The following is an 18296-nucleotide window of genomic DNA, read 5'->3' on the forward strand; positions in this document are numbered from 1 at the left end:
GCGGCCGAGGCTCAAAAGGCTCTGTCAGCGTTTTCCAAGGACGTTTTCCATTGTAGGACGTTGCCGAGAGGCCGGGGGAGTCTAGGACCCGCGGAGGCGAAACAGCGCCGTGGATGGACCTCTCTGGAAGTCGCTAAATAGCGTAGATACAGGTTCGAATCCCAGACCGCCACTCAGGGTTAAAAAAAAAAAAAATTTTTTTTTAACATTTATTTATTATTGAGAGACAGAGAGAGACAGAGCATGAGCAGGGGAGGGGCCGAGAGACGGGGAGACACAGAATCCGAAGCAGGCTCCAGGCTCTGAGCTGTCAGCACAGAGCACAAATCGAGAGGTCATGACCTGAGCCGAAGTGGGATGCTTAACTATCGGAGCTACCCGGGCGCCCCGCCACCCAGGGTTTTATAGCCTTAGAGAAATCACATTAACTCACTAAGCCTAGTTTCTCATCTGTATGGTGAGGGTAATCATCAATAATAGAGGCATCTGTGAAGTGCTCTCAGGAGAAGAGTTAGTGATGAAGAGCCGAGCCTGTTAGGAGAAATGGATATGAGGAGCCAGAGCTGGAGGAGGCCAGTGCTATATAGTAGATGAAGCCAGGGTCATCCTTCACCTCCCTAAGTAGAGGGGTTCACACCTGAGCTGCTATCAGCACCTAAGCAAGGAAGAGACCCTCCAAGAGGGCCTGACCCAACACTGCCGTTCTGGGGAAAACTTGAGCACTGCTGGTTGGGTTTGTCATACCTTGTCAGTGCCCTGGTTGCTGGTCCACCTATCCTAAGTGCTGTGAAGGAGACTTGAGAACTGACTTTCCCTCCAAGGTACCATCTTGTCCGGGAGACAAAAACCAATGCAGCGAGGACACTTCACTGCAAGGAGGGGCAAGCCTGGCAGCCCAACTCTGGAGCTCTGCGGAGGGCACTGTTTGCCTGGTTTTCTCACTAGGGCCAGACCAGAGCAAATATTCCTTCTTGCTGATTAGGACTCTCTTTGCCAGAAGAACCCAGAGAGAGCAGAGGGCCCATCCCCAGGGGATGAACCAGATTGCTCCAATGCAGCCATGACGGTCCTGTTCTTCTTTGCCAAATACTCAGTTTCCCAGCCTCCCTTGAAGTGAGAAGAGGATGCCGCTCAGTTCTGCCCATCAACATGTAAAGGGAAATTTACCGGCAGGATTCTGGAAAACTTTTATCTTCATGATAAAGTAGTACTGCCTCAATCCCTTCGTGGAGCTGTGGCAGCCACTTTGTGGCATGGAGAGAACTACATACTATGGATGGGAGAGTAGGAACATTAAGTCTTATGTCCTTGAAACAATACTTATGACAGGATGCTTGTGACCAGAATTGTCAGGTAAGGAAAAATAAACCAGCCTTTAAATTCTTGTAAATCAAGTTGTTACTTGCAGCAGGATGCATTCTTGACAGGGGGGGGGGGGGCTCCGTAAAGATGACAGAAGCAATTATAAAGGACAGCACTTACCCGCAAAGGACAGCTCCATGCTCGCAGCACTCTTGGGTCCATTCTGTCTTTGGGGCCTCACCACTGATTACAAGTCTGTTCTCAGCCTTCGTGTTTTTGTATTCTGCCCTCAAACTTTGGCCAGTCGCTGTAACATGGCTCAGGATACTACATCTAGCTGTCCTGCATCACCTACCTTCCAAGCAGCAGCCTCGTGTCCAGATGCTGAGTTGGACCCACCTAGAAACCCTTCAGGGTGACAATCCTAGCCGAAGAGAAAGCCACGGGCAGAAACTTGGAACCACGACTCCTCCTGGACAACATGGAGGAGCTTGGGCTTTGGGCCAACCTTCTGGCATGGCCCAGTGAGCACCTCCGGACTTATGCCTCCTCTGGGAAATCCGTTTACTCCAGCTTTGCCCTCCACACCCCCCTAACCCAGCTTCACCTCCCAAACCTGCAAAGACACAAGCAGGCCAAAGAATGCCACTCAAGAGGCTTTCTCCATTTTATTTCTTTGGGAAAAGAAAACGAAGTCTTTCCATCACATATGGTAGAGATATATATTTATATATATTTATATATAATTTCTTTTGTGGTTGGAAGTCCCAAAGCTGAGTCTGTTCATTTTTTTTTTTTTTCTATTTTTTTTTTTTCCTACTAATGCCTTCTCTTCCCCCTGCCCCTCTGGCCTAGGCCCAGGTTCTGGGGCAGGTGCAGTGAGGGGTGAGTGGAATGGGCAGTGATTACCAGGATGGCTCCCCCAACCAGTTCAGAGATCTGGTGAGGGTCACCGGGAAGGGGCTGTGCAGAGGGACAGAGGCCACACAGAGGGGCACTCTTGTTTTTGTGGGGGACGCACAGCTCATTAAACAGTCACCAGTCATGGGAGGAGGCTGGTCAGGGGTTGGGGAACTTGCTCACAGTAGTTGCCAGCTCTCTCCACCCTGCCCTCCAAACCCAGTCTTGGGGGTGGGAGGAAGAGAGTGAAAAGAGAGAAATACAAGGGTTGAGGGCCAAGCCTCCTCTAATTTTTATTGCTGGTGAATTAGAAATTTGCCTTTCCCTTCCTGTCTTACGGAGATAGACTCTGAGAGGATACCGAGAGGGAAGTGACATTGCTGTCCCAGCCCCCACTGATGGCCATGCAGGCCTACCCTGGGCAAACCCAGGGTCCTGGGAACTCAGGGGTCAGTATTCCTCTCAGGTCAGCTTTGTCCTTCAAAGGCAATCACAACCATCCCCCTCGCCCCCCAAAACAAAGGCCTCTGGCTCAGGCTTGGGCCCATTGGAGCTTGGAAGTGGGCAGTGCACCAAAGATCAAGCAGAATTTTCTACTGGAAGAAAAGGTGAGGTTTGGGGGGAAGAGGCGGCCTAGGACAATGATGTTCTGAGCGTGAAAGCAGAGGGAGGCTGGGGGAATCGAGTGGGAGAAGACACAGGAAGACATCACAGACACTCATATGACCTCAGAAACTGGGTGAGGGGAGTGCCTGAGAGGCAGGTAGCACTTACTAGCTGTAGTTAGAGCCGGACAGTGGCCCTGGGTGTGGGGTGAGCCAAGCAGATGGGGCTATCACCCTGTGGGATCCTGGCCGGAAGGGTGGGGTAGAGCTAAAAAGCCTCCAGGTGAACCTTCCCAAGTACAGGAGGGCAGATCTTCCCCGGGCACTGAACCTCCACCCCAGCCTCCCCTCCGGCCTGATACGCACATACGGACATACACTCAGGACCAGGCCAGGCTCTGAGGCCTAAGCCCAAGAGACCTTGGCGGGGGAGGGGCTGGGCAAGTAGCCCTCTCAACCACAGACAGGCCATCTGCTCCCACTTGTCCTGCCAATCTGCCCAGGGAGGGGTAATAGAGCAGGAAGGAGAGAGGCCAGGAGCCCAAGGTCTGTCAGCTTCAGCAGATCCCATGCAGGCCCTCTCAGACTACATGGCCTAGGAGGTGACAACAGAGAGCATCACTGGACACCGGGGTGGCCAACAGTAGGAGCCCAGACCTACCAAGGGGCTGGGGCACCTCATGGCACTTCAGGCCTGCTATCTCCATCTCTAACAAAGCAGCACTAATAAGGGGAGCATGGGCTCCCCTGCTGCCTGGGCCCCTCAACCCCCACTCATTCTGCCTCCCTCTATCCCCTCCTTGGGAGGAGGGTCCGAGTGGGTTGCCTAGCCATAGGGCCTGGAGGGCCCCCAGTGGGGGGAGGGGAGGGGTCTGGTCACAGCTGCTTTGAGAACCTCTTTGGTCTGGGGACATGGGGGACATGGGGAAGAGAGAAGGTGGGGAGGAGACACTGTGGACTCTGGCCTTTGACAGGGCATTTGTCAAAAGGCCACATGCCCATGTTGGGGGGGGGGGGGGGTCAGATTTCTGTGGACTCAATGCGCTCGAGGCGGGAGGGCGTCCAGGCTTTCTTCTCCTCGCCGTGTTGCGGGGTGGGTGTGCTGGCGCCCCCCGCAGCCCCGCGCTCCCGCAGCCGCCGCTCCAGCTGCTGGTTGCGCTGGTACATCTCCACGTAACTCAGCTGCAGCTGCTTCTGGTACTCGATGACCTTCTCCTTCTCCTCCAGCCACACGCGGCGCTCCTCCGCGAAGCTGGCTCCCTGGCGCTCCCGGGCTCGCCGCTCGGCCGCCAGCTCGGCCTGCAGCCTCCCCACCTCCCGCCGCAGGGCCCGCGTCCCGCTCTCCCCGCCAGCATCCGCCTCCCCGTCCAAGGAAACCAACGAGGCGGCGGCGGCCACCCCGGCCTGCCGGCGCATCTTGGCCTCGTCGCTCTCGCACGTGGCCAGGGCATCCTGGGGCTCCGCCGGGTCCACGGGGGTCAGCGCAGGTTTGAGGCAGGCCGCGGGCAGCTCGGCCTCACCCAGCTCCAGGCTGGCCTGTTTGCTGCCGAAGGAGTCCCTCAGGCTGAGCAGCTGCTCCTCCTTCTCCCGCAGCGAGGCCCGGCCCTCCCGCAGCTGCGAGCGCAGCCCCACGATCTCGCTCAGCTTCTGGGACACGTCGGCCTGCGAGTCCTTCAGCTGCTGCTTCAGGAGGGAGATCTCCCCTGCCTTCTGGCACACCTGCACAGGGGCAGAGGCGAGGAGGGCCAGGGTCAAGGCAGAGCCCTGTTGGCTGGCACCACAGCCACCACATCCAGCCCCAGAGGCACACAGCATGCCCAGACACAGCGTCAGCTCATGGGACATTCAGGAAGGACACACCGGGCCCTCCTCGGACTCAGGACACACCTGGCTCAGCTCACACAGCCCTGGGCCCGCTCTGGTGCCCACAGACATTCCTAATCGTTTTTGTCTCCCTCCCCTTCACTCCCCTGTGACAGTGGGCCACAGCTCTGGGTTTCTCTGGAGGGACAGAAGGAAGGAGACTCAGAGGGGGAAAGCCCAAGCCCCCTGCCCGCACCTCCCACTTAGTTTCCTCCATCCGGGGCAGGAAGTCAGCCTGCTCCTTCTGGCAGGCGGCCACCTTGTCCTCAAGCTCTTCCCGCTGCCGCATCAGCCGGGCTGCCTCCTCCTGCAGCTGCTTCTTGTCCTGCTGCAGTCGCAGCACCTGCAGCTGTAGGCCCTGCTGGGCGCGCTGGGCGCGGCGGGCCACCTGCTGCAGCTTCCCACTGCAGCCCTGCCGCAGCTCAGCCAGCTCGCGCTCCCACGCCTTCTGCCGCTCCTCCAGCACCTGGGCCACCGCGGCCTCGCTCTGTTCCAGGCTCCGCCGCAGGGCTGCCACCTCCTGCTCCTTCTCCCACAGCCGCTCCTCTAGCTCCTGGATCAGAGCACTGGGCGAGGGTGGTGAGCAGGCCGCGAAGGGCAGGCCTCCACCTCCGCCCTCCCCAGACCCCAGGTGGCCTGGCCGACCCATGGAGGACGACGACCCACTCTTGCTGGAGGCCCGCCCACTGTCGGAGGTTCCCAGGTCCTGGTAGCCCGAGCCACCACCGCTGCTGCCGCCGCTGCCACCACCATAGCTGGCAGTGCCGATGCGGTTGATGTGGCTGGTGGAGGCACTGAGGGGCGCCAGGTGCTGGCTATAGCTGGAGCTGTAGGTGGGCAGGCTTGTGAGTGAGTTCCGGCCGGAGTCTGAGAGGCCGCCCCCACCCCCGCCCGCTGGGGTCATGGTCCGAGACTTGTCTAGTCCGCCCTTGAGACCACCAGGACCCTGTCGCCCCTCAGGAGTACCATTGGTTTGCGGGGGGCACAAGTTCTGCATGGAGTGGAAGTTCTTGGGTACAACGGGCTTGAAGGCTGAAGGCCGAACTAGCGGCTCTGAGCACTGAGTAAAAGCAAGCAAGGGGGAGTGGGCATCAGAATGGGGCCTTAGCCCTGGCTCCAGCCTCTTCCCTCTGAGACACGTTCAGCTCCGCCCCCAATTAATCTCCATCCTCAGGGTCCCTTGAAGCTGGGTCTCCACCTCACGCTACCTGAAAACCAAGTCTCTGCCCTGGGACCACCAGCTAGACTTGGCCCTCAAGACCCCTCCCCATGGCTTCTTAGCCCAACCTCTGGCCCCCACAACCCCACCTCCAGGGCCCACTTGATCCTCCTCTCTGGACGGCCTCCCATCTCCCAGAAAAGGGCCCTGGGGACTGACCTGGTCTAGCTTGCCAGAGGTGGCCAGGAGCTTGGGCGGATGGCTGGGCTCACGATACTGTGGTGGGGCCTTGTCACTGCCACCGCTGCTGCTACTGCCACCACTGCTGCCCACCACATTGCCGCAGACATCAGTGTGGTCACTGCCCCGCAGCTCGCCGTTGAGGTAGAGGGAGTTGGCGAGAGCCTTGTCTTCTGAGGGGTAGCGGCCTGGCCTCTCCCTGCTCGCCCCACCACCACTGCTGCGGGGGCCGGGGAAACTGCCCTGGCTGCCCCCACCCCCTGTGCGGGTGCCCACACTCTTCATGGCGAACTCCTGGGCATGGGCCACCCCACTGCCCACACTGCCCATGGCCAGGCGAGGGTCTGGGGGTCCGAGCTCAGAGGGCCGAGGGGCAAAGGCCAGGAGAGGATCCCGCCCTGGGTCAGCACGCACAGGCAGTGTCTCCAGCTTCGCCATGACTAAGCCAAGGGGGCACTGTGGGCACAGGTGGGAAGGCAAAGATAGGTCAGTCCCACCCCCACTCCCACCACCCCAGCCAAGTCAGCCCCAGCACCACCTGCGCCCCACCCTCTGGTGTCCCCTTCCCTCTAATGGGCACAAGGGTTCCCAGACACCCAGGGTGAAGGAGTGGGGCCAGGGTAAGAGGACAGCTTGGTAACGAGGTGCCTGTTGCCCACCTGATGAAGCCCAGGCCCCAGGGCACCATGCACATCCCCCCCCCCAGCTTTGCATTCCTCTCCTCAGCTCCTGCCTCAACCCCACCTCCTCCATGAGCCCTAGTTCTTCACTGCAGCCCTCAGAATTTAGGTGTTCTTGACCTTGGGTCTGGGCACTTACGACCCAACCGCATGGGCTGGGGATAGGAGGCTGGAAGGGGACAATAATACCCGAATTCAACAGGGACCCTCAGAAAGTAAGAGAGGGAGAGAACCCACCCCTACCCAAATATTGTGTGTGTGGGTGGGGGGGAGGTCCTTCCCCGGCCCCTAACCTAGGGTGTTGCAGTCAAGGGAAGAAGTGGAGGCTCACTACCAGCGCAGGCTCCTCTCCTTGCCTTTCCAAGGGGGTGGGGGGCCGACGGGTCCTCAAGCCTGGGACCCTCCGAGGCCCGGTCTGCAGGGGCCATGTGCCTCACTCTCGCAGTCGGGGCTCGGCCCGAACCAGCTGTGCGACTTTGGACGGGCCGACTGAGCCATCCCGGACTGCAGTTTTCTCCTCTGCGAAATGGGAGGAACGAAGGACCTACCTCGTGGAGCTGCCGCGTGTCAGGCGCCCCGAGGCGGCGGGCGCTGGAGAGGACCGAGGTCTCGGTGCGGGAAGGCGGGAGCTGCAGCTGCCGCGCGCCCGTGGGTCGCCTGTGGGCGCCACCTCAGGCAAGCCCCACCCCCCGCAGACGGCCGGGGACCGCGGCAGTCGCGCCTGGCGAGGGGATCTTCCCGAGGTCTCCCCAACTCGGCCGCACGAGGGGCCCCTTTGCCAAGGTCAGTACCCCTGCAGAAGCCCGGGCGCTGGCTGAGGCCGGGGCAGAGGACGAGGTGCAGCCAGCTGCGGGCGCGGGCCTTGCCTCCCTCCCGGCCAGCGTTTCCCACAGGTGGGCGGGGCGAGGGGCGGGGCTTCTGCACCCAGCTGCGCCCGCAGGGGATTCCGCGCGGCCGATCCCCCACTAAGAATTCACTGCCACCGGGAAGACTTCCTGGATTACTGCCTCCCCCCGTTCTCTATGGACCCTGAACCGCGAAGTTCTCTGAGCCCTTCCGTGAGCGTGCGCCCCCCCTCCCTCCCCTAAGGCCAGCCCACAAGAGCAGGGGGAGCAGCGCAAGCAGGGCGACAGGGCCTCGGGTTACCTGTGCTCTGGGAGGCCCCGCTTCCTGGTTCTTTTGTCTCAAATCCACACCTGGAAACACCTGCCCCAGAGATCCGCATAATCTAGCGAGGCAAAGGCACCAGGCAGTGCCAGCCGTGGATGTAGACCCTCAAATACGTTTGTCAGAGGTGGCAGGGGCACCCTTCAGGCTTTTACCCTCTACTCCCATGAGAAACCAGGCAAGGAGCCCTCCTTCTCTACGAAGATGAAGGGGTCCAGGTGGCACCTCAGTGCCCCTCAGACTGTCTTCTACCCAGATGCCTATTCTCATGCCGTGGCCTTGCTATTAGGCCCCAGACCAGGGGATCCTGACAAAAATCTTGCCCTTCAGGAGTCTTTTGGCTACCACACCTGGAATTACAGCTTTAAGTGGTTGGGAAGTTCACTTCCAAGCCAGTCCCCACTGCCTTTGTAAAATTCCATTCTCTCAGCATCTGCCCCCCAGGGGTGGAGAAGAGTACTGTACCACCTCCCTCCCTAGAGCCAGTCTGTCCCCACATGCAGGGCTGAGACTAGGGTGAGGCCAGGGATGCACCTAGTAATTTAAGTGCAGTATCAGTAAATGCAGGACCCTGAGAGTGAGTGCCTTCTTACCTCTCATGTCTGACCCTAGTTCCTGCACTGCCCCCACTCCCCACATACTCCAGCCCAGCTACCCTTCAACTCAAAAAGACCCCTCCCACCCTAAGCATGACCCCCTTCTCAGCATCCTTGAGTCCAGTGTAGGGAGCAGCTGGGGACTAGAAGGATGAAGGCTGAGTAGCCTGAAGCCTGAAACCAGTGGGAAGACCTGGGCAGGGTTGGGAGGAAAAAAGGCAAAACTTCATGGAGATGGGGTTCAATGGTGGGGGCAAGGGAGGAATCTCAGCTGGGGCATCAGGGTGGATGTGACACCCTTAACAAAACAGAGGGAGACTGTTTGGGGAAACAGGTACTTTGGGAAGGACCAGAGAAAGATCTTTCTCACCTACTGGATGGAAGGAGAGACTGGGGTGGTCAGCATTCAAGGGTGGTGTGGGTGGAGCCCAGCATCGAACTAGGGGGGTCAGAGCCCCGGAAGTCTGGGAGGCAGTGTGGACTCAAGACGGAGGCCAGAAGAAGGCAGGCCCTGCAAACCAAGCTGGGGGGCTTCGAGAATGTGGGAGCAGCTCCCAGTAGTAAAAAGAGGCCAGGTAAAATTGGGATTGGGAGGTGTATCTTGGATTTGGCAGGTGGAAACCTCACTGGTGTCTATGAGAGAATGGCTTCAGAAAAGTGGTGAATAGCAAAGCCAGACTAGAGGAGTAGACGGATCTGGAGGGAAAGACGGGAGAGTTCTCTGCTAAAAGACAAGGTCAGAGAAGACAGTAGTTTAAGGTGGTTTGGGATCCAAAGGCTCTTTTCTAATTAAAAAAAAATTTTTTTTCAACGGTTTTTATTTATTTTTTTGGGACAGAGAGAGACAGAGCATGAACGGGGGAGGGGCAGAGAGAGAGGGAGACACAGAATCGGAAACAGGCTCCAGGCTCCGAGCCATCAGCCCAGAGCCCGACGCGGGGCTCGAACTCACGGACCGCGAGATCGTGACCTGGCTGAAGTCGGACGCTTAACCGACTGCGCCACCCAGGCGCCCCTAATTTTAAATTAAGCATGGTAGAAACCTGAGTATGTTGATATGGTGAAGGAAGGTGCCAATAGCGAGATTAGAGATCTAGGCAAGGGGGCTACACCAGATGCCTGGATGTGGGCAGGCGCAAACTTCAGAAGTGATCACATTGATCATGACAGTGACAGAGGATAATGTTTGCGAAGGTGCTTTATGAGCTGTACGGTGCATTACAAACATGCAGTACTACCTTCTCTGAGATTCAGGGAAGAAGAACCTGCCATAGGTTGGGGCTGATTGTATGCCACTCTGCCCCACTATTTCCCTGGAATGTGTGTGGTCTCCAGACAAGCTCAATGCCCAGAGACCTAGTTGGAAATGAGGTGTTCCCAGGACTGTCTCCCGGGACCATCTCCTGCTCTACCTGGGGAATCTTTGATTGTCAACTCACAGCAGCTCTCCCTGGGGCCTCGTTCCCCAAAGAGGGAATTGCCATTTCTAACCTGTCATGATCAACCTCATGCAAATGTTCCCTGCCCCTTGCCTCTCCCAAGTTTGGGCTGCTGCAGCTTCTTTTCTCAAAACCCCAGCAGGGAGCTGGCAGGACAAAGAGGGGCATATGTTTCCCTGACAGGCAGAAACTGAGCCCAGAGGAAGGGTTTGAGCTTCGTGTATGGGTCCGGGTCCTGAACTGGCCCAGGTAGCTGAGTGTGGTCTGCATAGGCAGCCTCATGGCATCAGCTCGAGCACCTGAGATGACAGGTTGCCCAATTCTACCTCTCTGTACCATCAACCTTCAGTGCCTGGGGCATTATGCACAGTATTGATGGTCGCAAAGGGGCCAAATGAACTATATCTGGGGTTTGCATGGGCAGGTCCCTCCAACCCCATGACCACTCAACCCCTCCCTACCTATGTCCTTCCTAAAGCTAAGAACACTCCACCCTTCTCTTGTGGTCTCAGAGGCTCCTATACCAACCCATTTACCCCCTAAAGCTTTCAGTAGCCCCTCTTGCCAGCACCCTTGCTGGGGGCTCCTCACTGGCCTTTTCCCCCTGCACTCCCTCCTACACACAGCTGCCAGAGGACTCTTTCTAAAGGGCAAAACTGATCTTGTCTCCGCTCTGCCTAAATTCTTCCAAGAGCAGCACCAAGAACAGTCGAAGGAGTTCTGGAGGCATCAGCTCAAGTGTAAATCCCAGCTGAACTGATTAGGGATGAACGCATGCAGGTTATTTCACCTCGGGTTTTCACACCTACCTTACAGGAATCTTAAGAAGTAAATGTATTATGGGTAAAAGGCCTGGCATTTCTCTCAGTCCCCAGAACCAGAGCAGAGCTTGCGGCAGGGCCTCCAAGGCATCTCCTACTGCCCATCCTACTCCCCCTAACCTGAGCCCCTCTCCACTCCACACAAAATCTCTTCCCAGATCTCTATGCCCACCCTGCATCCTTCAAGGACCAATCCAAATGCTGCCTCCCAGGACAGCATCCCTGATCATCCCAGGGGAGCAGGGGCCTTGGGGCACTTGGCTCAGGCTACTCCAGGGAGATTTCACTCTGAGGCTTACCCCCGGGACTGGCCTGTGGGTGCCCTGGGGCACAGATGGCAGAGTCTTGGGGGTCTCCGGGCCCTGACCCTGAGGAGATGCAGAGAGAGTGCATGTTGGAATGCATGTTATGAGCAATGCAGAGAGGCAATGAATCCGAACAGAAAAATCAGGAAGGGCTTCCGGGAAGAAGGACTGAGGGAGAAAGGGGATTAGGGGCACTGTAAGGGTTTTGGGGTGCAGAGGTCTTCAGAACTTCTTTGGGATGTGTGAGGAGAGACCCACCTTCCCTTGGCACAAACGGGGGAAGGGAACCATCTCCTAGATCCTGGCTCTGGTGAAGCTGGTGTTTAAGGACTGAGGGGGCTGACAGCGCCCCCCCACCACCCCAGCACACACACGCGCGCACACACGAGCTTCCGCGCAGGGAAGTGGGGGTGTTCGCCATTCACCAGCAGACCACGGCCCGCAGCGCCAGCTCGGAGACCCCGGCCACAGGCTGTCCCGAAGAGGTGCCTTAGGGTCTCTGTGGTGCAGGAAATCCCTCTCGCACCTCCCCTTGCTCCCTACCAGCGCGTGTGGCCCCGGGGGGCGGGGCGCAGAGGGAAGAGGTGACATAATCCGGGCCGCACCCCCTCCGGCCGCCACCTCCCCCCAGGCCTGGTGAAGCATCCATGACATCATCGGCCTTATCTCCACTCCCCTCCCCCGCCCTGGGACCCCAGCAGCGGGACGCGCCCCCTCCCCAGCTCCGGGTCCGGCCGGACGAGCATCTAGGTGCAGCGGGCACGGCGATAGGTCGGAGCCGGGAGGGGTGCCGGGGTGGGCTGGCCTCACTTACTCGCTGCCTCGGGGTCCAGCGCGGGGTCCTCGGCGCGGGCGCCACCGGCCCGGCTCGCTGGCGCAGCCCGAAGCCCGCCCGGCGGGGCGCGCGGCGCGGGCCCGGCTCCGCTCCGCGCCCCTCCCGCTCCCCGCCCGGGCCCCGCCCACCCGCGGCTGCGGCAAACGCGGGCCCGCCCTCCGGCCACGCCCCCCGGGGCCGCCAATCCCCAGGCTGGGGCGGGGCGCAATGCCTTAACCCCTTTGTAGCTGCGTCCAGGTTCGCGCTTGGGACCCCTCTATCTCGCCTTCTCCAAGGCTGCGTAAGTCGGTCCCGAGCCCCTCTGCTCATCTCCTGCCACCCCCCAAGCCCCTTGGGCTCGGCCCCCAGGCTCTGATCTGTAACAAATGCGGTGGGACCGCGCCCTCCACCACATCTTTGGCGACTGGGAGGAGACCCTCGGGTTTGGGGAAGGTTTGGGGAAGGGGTCCCAGATGGCGACCCCAGCCCCATTCCTCTCCCACTCCTGCTCTTCCGGACGCGGCCTCCCAGCGGAGGGCTTGAGACTGCAAGCCTGCAAGGTGGGGGCAGGGCGAGTTGTCCCAGGTGGATCCGACGGCGCTGAGGGTATATCCAAGCGGCCCGCAGGCCGGCGTGTGGGAGGCTTCGAGGCGCAGCGACTACGTCCGGCAGCAAACGGAGCCCGTTTGAAACTTGCTGTTCGCAGAGGCGCACTGCCCGCGGGGGGGCGGGGGGGGGGAAAGGAGGGCGACGAGGAAAAAGATCTACATTACAATCGTGCTAGGGTGCGAGTGCTTTCTCACTCGGTGTCCTGCACTGGGCACGAGGTCCGGCCCGACCCCCACGCCGCATTAGGGGGTGAGAGGGAGTGAGGTCAGGACTTCGTCCCTCACTCGAAGTATCAGCTTCGCACGCGCGTGCTGCGTTCTGCGCCGGGATTTGGCCCTGGAGGACTGCCGGGAGGAAGCCGGCTTGTACTGGAGGTCTTAGCCTCGAATACTGCGAATATGGTGGGGAAGCAAGCCAGGCCTAGGGTTCAGCATTAGTAAAAGCCTGGAGCTACAAAGGGTCTGTCCTAAAAACTGCAGCGCCTCCAGTCTAGTTGAATGTAACCCATTATATCTTTGCTGTTAGAGCTGATTAGTCATTAGACATCCTGTTTTATAGTATATATTACTTGCTATTTCTTGTTTTCTGTATTTTTCCATATTTGCTTTTATCTTCTATAGTGTTCTGCAAGATAGAAATTCTGTTTTAAAGTCTCCTAGTGGTTGCCTTTGAGTTCATCAAGTAAAAATACAGTTCTTATTTCACAAATATTAAAATCAATGACAAATCATTCATTTTTATATTCCTCTTTATGTAATGAAAAATTTAATGTGCCTTTCCATCTCCAGGCCTCTTGCCCTCACACCTACTTATATCTGTCCATTTAATCCAGGATGATAGACCCAGTCTTTTTTTTTTTTTTTTTCAAGCCACAAAATCCTCTTGGAAAAGAGGCTTTTGCCAACTCTTTGTTTAATTGCTATCAATGTTCTGCCAGTTTTTTATGCTCTAATTTTTCTATTTCTCATTCAGACTCATCTCTCATTTTACAGGTGATTTCAGGGAGGACCACTGAATGTTTTTTTCCTAAGCCTTTGCCCTAGGTGAGAATGCCTTTCTACTTACTGTCTTCACACACTAATGTAATGTTGTGGCTTGACTGTTTATGGAATTCTTGAGTCCCAAACTGTACCCCTCAAGGCTCTCTTGTCCTTATCCCATTGTCTTTGGGTCTCAAGATGGTAGCAAGTACACCTGAAACTAATATAATGTTAATATGTCAATTATATATTCCCCCCCCCCCAAAAAAAAAAAAGGTAGGAAAGCTGGTCTGATGTGTGTTAGGTGAGCAATTTGCCTGGTGCTTGTTGGGATTTTCTTCATCCTTAAAAGTCAAATATTTTGCAAGTATAAGTATTAATTTTCCAGAAAAGAAGTGGTCTTTTCAGCTTAGAAAGGCTTTCTTCTAATGTTCCTGTCCATTTCTTGAACAGGGTTGCTTTGGTTTTTTTTCTTCTCCCCTAAAATTATCACATTGGATCACCACTGTCAATGAAATCTTTGTCCTTTTTCTCTGTGTCCTGGGAGAGTATCTCATGTTTCCTCCACATCACAGATTTAATTTTCTTGAGAGTCAAGGTCAAAGAAAACTTTTTCTCCAGTAAGATATTTAATTCTGCTTGTTTTATCTTCCTTTGATTTTAGCCAGTTTCCACCCTACCTGTGTCTTGATCTCAGCCTTAATCTCTTTTTAGTTTCTGTTCCAAATCATAGGGAATGTAGTTTTGCATTTTAAGAAGAACAACAGGAAAACAAGGGAATACCATAGCTGACTCTGCTGTAATGCATATGAAAACCTTGATAAAGTGGACCATTTTCTGAGAAATAAAATTACAAAAATAAGAAAGATGTTGAAAACATTATCTAAGAAACATGTCCAAAAAAGGCTCTGGGCTCAGGTGGTTAAATGGAAGAATTCTCTCAAACTTTCAGCAAATAGATAGTCCTTACCCAGTAAATCTGCATTACACTCCAGAAAAGTTAGAAAGCAATTTCATTTTATGAAAGCTACAATTATCCTTAATTCCTAATATAGCATAAAAAGGAAAACTGCAAACCAATCAATACTTATCAATTCATGGGGAAAAAATTCTTAACTACAACTCAAGGAAATACAATTAAATATTCTTGTATAGGATATTGATCCATGTTTGTTAAATGGGAAAACAATCATTATCATATATGCCAAAAAGTCATTCAAAAATCGGTACCCAAAAAGAACCCTCATAATTAACCAGGAAGAGTTGAAACTAAGATTCAATATTTTGTGCTTCAACAGGTGGTAAAATCAGGAGTGCCTCAAATGGCCTAAGTGAACATTGCCCTCACCAAACAAGCCTCCTTATCAAATCGACCAGGTGCAATTTTGACTTATCTCTGAGTAGCAGGCTTCAGTTCTCTGTCAGCCTGTGGAATCATTCAAACAAGCCAATCACGTTCCCTGCAGGAATGATGGGCTCACCTCACCCTCTTGCTGCTACAAAGCCTGTCCTGCCCAGCTTCTGGTTGTACACTGTATTTCTGAGTGCGACACCTGGATGGTCCTGTGTGACCTGTGGTGTCCTCCTTCGCTGAGCTGTGAGGATATAGGTGCCTAATAAACTGCTGTCAATCTCCCCTGTCCAGTGTCAGGTACTGTGTTTGACCATCCCCATAACCCCATAAACCAAGGGAACCCCTCCCTCACCAGTGGGACAAAGCGAAGGCGGTTAAAACAAGAGTGTATTATCTCAATAAAGATGGGAAAATAAAAAAAAATATGTATCAGACTGACAAAAATTAAAAACTGATGATATCCCATGTTGGTGTGGCTGTAGGAAACAGGAACTCATGATGTTTTGGGGAGTATAAATTGGTACAACCTTTTGGGAGGACAATTGGGTAATCTATAAAAATGTGAAATATATAGATCCTTGGACCTAGTAATTCCATTCTGGAAAGAAATGCCATCACAAGTAATATGATAGATGTTCAAAGGTGGTCACTGATGCACTGACTGCAATAGAAAAAATAAATTTAAACCTAAATACATCAATCTATTAATAGAAGATTGAGTACATGAATCAGAGTGCATCCAGTGCAATGGGTGTCTATGTATGAACATAGAAACATGACTACATTAAGTGAAAATGGGGCAGAATCTTACGTATGCATATTCTGATTCTTGTATTATTCTAGTAAGAATATATATGTACATGCACAGAAAAGTAAAAAAAAAAATGCACATCAAACTATTAACAGTGGCTACTTTGAGATGGTGGGATTGCAGGGAGGAGGGCAGAGAGAAGATTCCAGGCACTTCTGTAATGTTTGAATTTTTTGAAAAACAACAAGCATGTATTACTTTTGTAAAAAAAAAATATTTTAAATAATGCAGTTTGCTTGGAAGAATAAACAGGTGAATAAGCTCTGAAAATGTAGCAACAACAGGCTATTAATATACTAAATATTTGCTCAAAAACCCCTACCCCCATGGGAGTTTGCATTTGAAGAGGGAGGAGACAATAAGTAAAATATACAGTGGGTTAGAAAGTGGCAAATACTAAGGAGAAGTTGAGATTGCTGGGGAATCCCAATTCTGAATAGGGTAGAAGGCCTCCCTCAGGAAGTGACAAGTTAAAGATTTGGAGGTAGGGGAGCAAGCCAAGCATAAATCTAGAGATTTCCAGGATGCGATCATTTTATCTACAATAAACTGAGCTCTTTTTCAGTATTTGTGTTTTTATGCACCAACTAAAGCTTCCAAAAAGAAAAAGCTACTTAAACATGATTTTAATTATGGTTTTAGGAAGATCAGCAACTACAAAAGGAATTAAACATTGTTCAAGATTTACCCTTTTAAATGGCACTAGCCTTAGACTGTTTTACAGCTGAGTTCTACCCAATCTATTAAGAGATCATACTAAATCCTAGGAAAAGATGAAAAGCTCCCTAATTCATCTTATAAAGGTAGAATAATCTTAATGCCAAAATCTGACAAATAAAAGAAGAAAATTGTGATTGATTAATCATCTGTCTTCCCCACTAACTTTTAGCATGTTAGGATACTTTTTTTTGTTTTGTTTTTTGACAGGATACTTTAAAAAAAATTCCATATCCCCATCTTAATACTCTGGTAAGGAGAATTAATGGACCCCCGAAGATATCCAAGTCCTAATCCCCTGAATCTGTAAACATGTCAGGTTACATGGCCAAGGAGAATTAAGGTTGTAGATAGAATTAAGGTTTCTAATCAGCTAACCTTAAAATAGGGAGATTAGGAGTGCATGGCTGGCTCAGTTGGTAGCATGTGACTCTTGTTCTCGGGGTTGTGAGTTCGAGCCCCATGTGAGTGTTGCGATTACTCAAAAATCTTTATAAAATAAGGAGATTATCCTGGATTATCCAGGTGGGCCCAGTGTAACCATAAGGATCCTTAAAAGTGGATGAGGAAGGCAGAAGTAGGGGCGGGGGGCATATGACTGTGGAAAAAGGCTAGAGATGCAACATAGCTGGCTTTACAGATGGAGGAAAAGGACCACAGCCAAGGAGAAGACAGAATAGAGCCTCCAGAAAGAAACAACTCTAGGTTGATGTCAGCCCAGTAAGACCCATGTTGAACTTCTACAGAACTAGAGGATAGTAAGTGTGTGTTGTTTTATGTCACCAAATGTGTGGATGTTACAGCAGTACTAGAAAATGAGTGCAAGCACATAATAGATACTTAACATTCATTTGTTGAATGGTGAATGAAACTGCAAAAACCCTGGGTCTACAGATAAATGGATAAAAGAGAAATAGATCATTCACAGAATACAAATGGCCAACAAGCAATTGAAAACATCTGCAGCCCTGCTGATACTGAAGAGATGCAAATAAAAACCTACCAATTAATAGACTGTTGTGACCCTTTGGGGTCCTACCCACCAAGTTATCCAGAAGGGGACTTGGGGCTTCTTAGGGGTGACTGGGCAGTGACCTCCAAATGCCGAACTGGGGGGCAGACAAAGCACTTAAATCCATGTTTAAGTTTGGATGTTGGCACTAAAGTTTTTCACAGCTATTGCTTGCTTTATGAGGAAATAAAAACCTCTGGAATTGGGCCAAAAATTCCTGAGAATGACTAGTAAAGGTCTTGGGGGTTATCCAGACCAATATAAAACTAACTGAAATGTTTATGATCCAAATATGCTGGGGTCTTTAACATGTGGTTTTATAAGCTGATGTTTACACACACACACACACACACACACACACACACACACACACACACACTGGACCCTTGAAAAATAAAAGTTAAAGGGAAAAATATTAAAAACTTATTAGACCGTTAAAACCACTATTCTTTACTCATTGCCCATTTTTCCCAATAGAAGATGGTTTTTGCTTTTATGTTCACAAGGGTCCCTGACATTTTTCTTTTGTTTTTACATAATTGATACTTTGTTTATATAGTACTAACAAAGAGACTTATCTGTATCTAAACAGTGTAAACTTCATTGCAAGATATTTAGAAACAAAGCATAAACCAATATAAGCCACTGCCCCCACCACCCACCATTGTGAGTTTTATGAATTCACATCTATTTGTGAAGAATGTTGTTCTTCTTAAAGCCCCAAGCAGAATAATAATGATTATTGCATCATGGAATTATAATTATATCCAAAACTTTAATCAATCTTATGGAAACACGCAGACTCCAAAAATGTTACCAGATAGAATTTTTGTAAAAGCTGGGGTCCGTGTGTCTGGCAGAAAGCCTTCTTTGTAAACTTTTTACATTTGCAGATATGGTTGCAGACTAGATGAGATGGCTA

The 18296-nt window shown here is 52.7% G+C and overlaps 1 protein-coding gene across 9 annotated transcripts; it reads right to left on the reverse strand.

Annotated features, from left to right (window-relative positions):
• Positions 1-1951: 1951 nt before the first annotated feature.
• Positions 1952-11968, reverse strand: LZTS3 (leucine zipper tumor suppressor family member 3). Of its 9 annotated transcripts, none has more exons than XM_030309946.1 (6): positions 11892-11942; positions 7896-7977; positions 7106-7268; positions 6049-6525; positions 4867-5730; positions 1952-4526 (listed from the first exon to the last, which is right to left on the reverse strand). In XM_030309946.1, exons 3-6 carry the CDS (start codon positions 7175-7177, stop codon positions 3828-3830), a joined length of 2112 nt encoding a protein of 703 aa, XP_030165806.1. In that variant the 5' UTR covers positions 7178-7268; positions 7896-7977; positions 11892-11942; the 3' UTR covers positions 1952-3827. The 9 variants fall into 9 exon arrangements, with proteins under 9 accessions (XP_030165806.1, XP_030165805.1, XP_030165808.1 ...); XM_030309945.1 differs by lacking the exon at positions 11892-11942 and adding an exon at positions 11072-11829; XM_030309948.1 differs by lacking the exon at positions 7896-7977 and having other exon boundaries at positions 11892-11968.
• Positions 11969-18296: the final 6328 nt, after the last annotated feature.

Source organism: Lynx canadensis, chromosome A3 (assembly GCF_007474595.2).
Source record: "Lynx canadensis isolate LIC74 chromosome A3, mLynCan4.pri.v2, whole genome shotgun sequence".
Lineage (NCBI taxonomy): Eukaryota > Metazoa > Chordata > Mammalia > Carnivora > Felidae > Lynx > Lynx canadensis.

Bases quoted from the DNA above. Each gene is read 5' to 3' on its own strand.
- LZTS3 (XM_030309948.1), bottom strand. From the start codon at position 7,177: ATGGCCCCTGCAGACCGGGCCTCGGAGGGTCCCAGGCTTGAGGACCCG. The intron at 6,526-7,105 runs GCAAGGAGAGGA...CTGTGCCCACAG, and splicing joins CCCCCCACCCCCTTGGAAAG to TGCCCCCTTGGCTTAGTCAT. The intron at 4,527-4,866 runs GTGCGGGCAGGG...GCCCCTGTGCAG, and splicing joins TGGAGGAAACTAAGTGGGAG to GTGTGCCAGAAGGCAGGGGA.